At 30.5% G+C, this 6372-nt stretch overlaps 2 protein-coding genes across 2 annotated transcripts; one reads left to right on the top strand and one right to left on the bottom strand.

The window, feature by feature from the left end:
* The first annotated feature begins 571 nt into the window (after positions 1 to 571).
* Positions 572 to 1479, top strand: LOC103310272 (zinc finger BED domain-containing protein 4-like). The gene is made up of 2 exons (XM_008187971.1): positions 572 to 1106; positions 1211 to 1479. Exons 1-2 carry the CDS (start codon positions 572 to 574, stop codon positions 1477 to 1479), a joined length of 804 nt encoding a protein of 267 aa, XP_008186193.1.
* A 3094-nt stretch (positions 1480 to 4573) lies between these two features.
* LOC103310273 (E3 SUMO-protein ligase KIAA1586-like) lies at positions 4574 to 5755 on the bottom strand. Its single transcript, XM_008187972.1, has one exon. It carries the CDS (start codon positions 5753 to 5755, stop codon positions 4574 to 4576), a length of 1182 nt encoding a protein of 393 aa, XP_008186194.1.
* Positions 5756 to 6372: the final 617 nt, after the last annotated feature.

Here is a 6372-nt window from a genome sequence, read left to right as displayed (position 1 = left end):
AATGCTTTTACCATAATGCAAGCATCATCTTCTATTCTGAAAAAAGACAAACGTCTGTTGTTGGTTATTTACCAAAAAAACTATCTGTAGATGCAAAAAAAAAGTTAGATCAAACGCTATTATAACTTTTTGTTAACGATTTCCAACCTTTTAAGGTTGTTGAAGATTCAGGTTTCAAACAATTTGTAAAAACCCTGAATCCTAATTATGAGTTGCCAAATCGTCATACAATATCTAAAGAACTCATTCCAGCTATGTATGAAAAATGTTTAGGGGAGATGAAAAGCTTGACATCAACTGTTGAAAGTGCTTGTTTGACGACAGATTGTTGGACATCTAGAAATAACGAAAGTTTTATGGCCATTACAATACATTCTATTGACACTGAATTTGAACTAAAATCTATACTTCTAGAATGTTCTTCGTTCAACTTAAACCATACTGGAAACAACCTTGCACAAGAAATTAAATGAATATTGGAATCATGGGAATTAACTAAAAAAATTACATTTGCAGTTTCGGATAACGCATACAACATAAAAATGCCCTTAATAACTTAAGTTTAAAGAATATGGGCTGTTTTGCACATACAATGAACCTTATGGTCCAGTCTGCGCTCACTTTAGAAGAAGACCTGATAAACAAAACAAAAAATATTGTTTCTCATTTTAGAAAGAGTACAGTAGCCAACAATTCATTCAAAACTTACCAATTAAATAATGGTATAAAAAATCCAAAAAAATTAATTCAGGATATCTCTACTAGATGGAATTCAACATATTATATGGTATGCAGATTTGTCGAATTAGAAACCTCAATTCGTGGTACTTTGGGTTTACTTAATAATGCTCCTGAAAATCTTCGGCCAGAAGAATGGACTATTTTGAAAGATCTTATTAAAGTATTGAGGCCATTTGAAGAATCTACTAAAGCAATAAGTGGACAAAAGTATATGACGGCGTCATTAGTAATAGTAATTGTTCAGGGACTCTTTAAAGTTTATAATAATTTAAGAAAAACTAACCTAGCACCAAGAGTTTTACATGTGGTTGATAAACTTATAGCTAATATGAATGAAAGAGACGGGTTTAAAAATTTAGAAAAAAGTAAAACTCTTTCAAGATGCACATTTTTCCTGACCCACGATTTAAACACATTCCATTTAACCATAATGATACTCTATTGAATACTACAAAAAATGATTTAATAGAAAAAACGGCAAACATTATTCGTAGTAAATATACCGAAGAGTATGAATCAGTAAGTTTGGCAGATGTTAACACACCTCCCAATAGCGAACCTTCTATATGGGATGATATTGACAGTTGTGTAGCTAAGTCAACACCTATTGGAACTGCAACATCAAGAGCTATTGTGGAACTCCAACGATACATGGAAGATTCGATAATTTCTAGACATCAAGATCCATTAAAATGGTGGAAAGACCACAGTTATAACTACCCAAATTTGAGTATTTAGCCAAAAATACATTGTGCCATTTCGGAACATCCGTACCTTGCGAGAGAGTTTTTTCTAGTGCTGGATTAGTTCTCAGTGATCGACGCTGTAGGCTAAAAAGTGAGAAAGTGAACATGCTTTTATTTCTTCACTACAATTCAAGTTAATTTATAATGTTTATATTTATATATGTATACTTTTTCATTAAAATGTTGTTTTTATTATTTTATATTAAATCAAAATATTGCTTTGATAGGCAAGGTGCCAAGGTGATTGTTTATTTGAATTATTATTATTAAGTAAGAATTTTATTTTTTATTTATGAATTATGCATTATTATACAAGTAATATCATAACAATGAAAAAATGTTTCTTAAACATTTAATGTTTATATTACAAGTTTTATTATTACTATTGTATTTATGTTGAGTGTTGTAAATATCCTTTCATAATACCTACATCTCATCATTGAGTATTGACAGAAATATTATTGGTAAGCTACAGTAAAGAAATAGTTACAAGAAGGATTGGTAACGGTAAGTAATAATTTATCAAACTTTTTACTTTTTACCATTTACCATTTAATTTACTTAACAAACAAGATTTAAAATCATTTAAGATCAACAACAAACACAGTAAAGCTAATCATAAGTAACATTACCATTATAACATTTTTTACTTGAGTCTTGAGTTTAAGTACTTCATAACACTATCTAACTAAAATCTAAATGCATATGTATATTGTATTATTGTGTACTACTATATTAATTATTATTATTATTTTGTGCGAATGCGAAATACTGCAAGTCTGCAAATCATTATTCTATCAGAGATTAAAGTTTAATCTACAGACTACAAGACTACAACCGTGGTTGGTTTGGTATGATATGGATGGATCATCGGCATTCAGCAGTGAATACTGATAAGTGATAACAAAGGAAAATATAATCTGTAGAAACTAGAAATATAATGAAATAACAGAATATAATATTATTATTATTATTATTATTATTATTACTATTAATTTATAACAGTTACAAACATTCATAACAAGTTGACATCCATTACAATCTATTATCTAAGATCGTGAAATGAAAAATACATCATAACAAAAAATAAGTATAACTGTTACTTTTTCTTCCAAGTAACAGGCTGTTATTGTTACTTCAGTAGTAACTGTTATAAATCACTGCTACTGTTATTTTATCCCATCACTAGTGAGTGGCCGCTCCAGGTCGTCGGACTGCAATGTTCACCGGACGGGACCTTCACCTGCCGTAGTTCTAAGTATTTTTAAGTTCAGCCTGAATTGTAATTGCGCCCTGTAATTGCACCAAACCGATCAGACCACAGGGACCCCGCCCCCATACTTAAACTGCACCATCCCTTATTCCGTTGTGCCACTTCCTTCCATGCATTCCTCGTGTATTGTCTGCCGCCACCGCGCGGGTTCGTCACGGCCATATTAAATTGCCTATGCACCAAATCTATAGGGGAACTTTAGGTTGCCTATGTCCTAAACACCGAGGGGCACATTAAGTTGCCTATCTACCGAAAATCTAGGCGCACTCCAAAATTTTCATCGTCGAACTTGTAACTATATAACTTAATATTATTGTTTTCGCCCAAACAAGGTTTTCAGAATGTTCTGTTGATGTGGTTACGTTGCGCTCCACTGTTGCAGCACTGGTCACCAGGGGTTAAAGTGGGAAAAAATTCCAGGGGGGGACTAACGCCTCCATATAGTTTTAAGCGTTCCAGATATCGTTTTATGTATAATGTCTAATACATATAGACATAAGGCAGGTGCATCGTACATGTAATTTATAAACAGTGATGTGTAACATACTCATCCCACTTAAAACCGTGAATAATGTTCAAATTTGTAATTTGTTTCATGAAAAATTTAAATCACAAATAATACTACATTTTTAAGAATAATTAATATTTTATACACATTTAATATTTTTTCTCATAATATTAAGTTGTAAGTAGTGCTTTTCTTTTAAGACAACTTAAGGAATCAACTAGACAAAAAATATTTATCTCATAAAAATGTAGGGTTTTTAGTGCTTTAAATTGTACAAGATAAAATTCAAATTCTACGCATGGTGGGATGAACATGCTTATTAAAGCACACATTACCTTTATATCTATATATATTCTATATGTTTATATGAATATTTCAATTTCAATTTTACATTATTTAATAAAGAGCTATTTTCAAATAAAACAATTATAAATATTTAAATAGGAACATAAATTGTATTTTGTTTAATAAAATATGTTTTCTTTTACATGAACTCATAAAAATTAAAAATGTAACATACCTACATAGAAAATATACATTATAATTATATTATTATTATTATCTTAGTAACACTTAGCTATACTTTTGCATTTCAAAGTAATATGTTAAAACTATTAATATATGGTAAAGTAAAGTAGGAACATAAATTTAATATTCTTTTGCACTTGGTTGCTTCAACATTAAATAATAAAAATAAAAACTAACAAATATAATAATAACTAAGTAAGTTTTTAAATTAAACATTTAAACAATTCCATATTGAATTATAAGAATTAGATTCATTTTCATCTTTTTTGGTTCTTTTTAAACAATTTGTTTCTGTAGCAGAACGTTTTCCTTTCAAGATCCATGACTTCACAAATGATTTAGGATCAAATTTTTCTAGAGGTGGCTCAACACAATTAATGAAAATTAATGAAGACAAATTACTAGATGTTAATGTACTCCTTATAGGACTTACAATTACATTCATTGAGCTAAAGGTACGTTCACACTCCGAAGAAGATATTGCAATAGAGTTGATTACAGTCATTAAAGGTTTAATATCGATGTTAACTTTTTCATTTTCTTTATACTCACGAAAACCTCTAACAGATAAAACTTGATCAATTTGAAACACCTCTGATAAACGCCGAATACTTTCATCACCATACTGAATATCCATATTATCCGGCCAATTTTCTGAGGAAAGGACTTCTAAATCTTCAATTAAATTTTTGAAATTAACTTTATATTCATTATTAACTTCCCTTGATGACACATTACTAGCTTGTGTTGTCATAAGTCTTTGTTTCATATTATTACTTAGACTTGTAAAAATTGTCCCATTTGTACTTTTATAACTGATGTTTTAGAATAGATTTGAATATTTTTGAATTCTCTGTTTTCACAAGCAGAAATTACTTCTTGACATTTTGGACCTGGTATACTAGCCATGGACTCTAAAACTCGAATTGTACGCTGAATAGATTTATGGGCAGCAGGTAATGTCATATCTCTTTTTTGTAATTGTATTGATAAGTCTGATAGTTCTATTAATGCATCATATAACACACCAAGATTATGTACAAAATTATTTGAAGTGAGTATATTTTTTAACCCGTTATATTTTGCTCTTTCTCTTGAGTCTCTACATGTGTCAGTAGATGCATAAGAAAAATGTTTGAATAGAGCTTCATAATTATTCCAAACAGCTTTCACTGTACGCTGACTTGAAGCAACCCATCGGATAGTGAAAATCTTACCAATTGTTAATAGTTGTTTCTCTAATGAAGCAGCACATTCTCTTAATTCACTTGTATTCTTAGGAGACATATGATATGTTGCATAAAGTTTTTCAATAAAACTCTGAAAATGATTTAATCCACTTACTTCTTTTAAAGTATCGTTAACTGCCAACTCTAGGCGGTGGTTGCAACAGTGCCAAGTTATTATATTTGGAAAATCATTTTTTAATAGAGTACCGACACCAGATTTACGTCCCAACATATTTGATGCTCCATCACTAACAAAGGCAATCAAGTTTTTTTTTAAAAACTCAAAATTAATCCCATACTTTTCAAGTGCTTGCAACATTGAACCTTTTACAGATACAGCTGAAGTATTATTCAGTTCAACAATATCAAAAAAGAATGTATTTATTTCACCCAATTCACCAATAGCACAGCGCAAACAAATAACCAACATTGACTTCCTGCTCAAAGTTGTCGATTCATCAACTAAAATACATAATTTTGTTCCATTTTCTATAATGCATTTAGCTAATTTTATTCTCATCTCAGAGGCAATATGATCAATTATTTGTGTACATGATACATTAGTATGAAGTATTCTCCCAAGATCAACTCCATTAATAACTTGGAGGTCGACTAATTTTGGCATATCAGTATATGGGCGTTGATTTTTAGAAATTAAATGGGCTGTTCTAAATATTTTTTGTGTTTGGTCTGATTCAGATAATGCTATTTCAGATATTTTTTCATCCATTATATTTTTTTTACTCTCATCAACTATCTTTTGAGCATTTAAATGTGAAATTGAAAGCTTGTGTTTTAATATTTTTTTTCTTAAATTAGTCTGTTTATTTTTTAAATTTAAACCAGTTGGAGAAATTTCTGCATTTGACCATTCAGTTGCTATATGTGACTGATACAGGCACCCGTACGGTAAACGAGATTAATCAAAACCACGTACGAGTGGTCGCTGACTTTAACGATGAACACATAATATGTGGTTCACATAATTTTAATCCACATAACATAAAACTACTAATCGACTCAGGGGCAGAAATTAATCTTATTAAAATTCCGCACTCGACGGACAGGTAGTCGTAAACGAACGTGAAAAACGAACCATTAAAGGTATAAACGACATACCTATTTTTACTATAGGAACGGTAGTAACGACTATGCAAATTAACGAAGCAGATGTTCTCATAAAATTCGATGTTGTTTTCGGCGATTTTCCTATAAACGAATCAGGTATCATAGGGCGTAACTTTCTGAAACAAAACAAGGTCAATAACTATAGCCAAAACGTTCTAACCATACCCGAAAAAACCTGTTTGAAGGAAATTATATTACCGCCGCGCAGTAACTGTGTAT

This window comes from Acyrthosiphon pisum, unplaced genomic scaffold (assembly GCF_005508785.2).
Source record: "Acyrthosiphon pisum isolate AL4f unplaced genomic scaffold, pea_aphid_22Mar2018_4r6ur Scaffold_20966;HRSCAF=22663, whole genome shotgun sequence".
NCBI lineage: Eukaryota > Metazoa > Arthropoda > Insecta > Hemiptera > Aphididae > Acyrthosiphon > Acyrthosiphon pisum.
The sequence above is the reverse complement of the archived record's forward strand: the minus strand, read 5'-3'. Positions and strand labels throughout refer to the sequence as shown.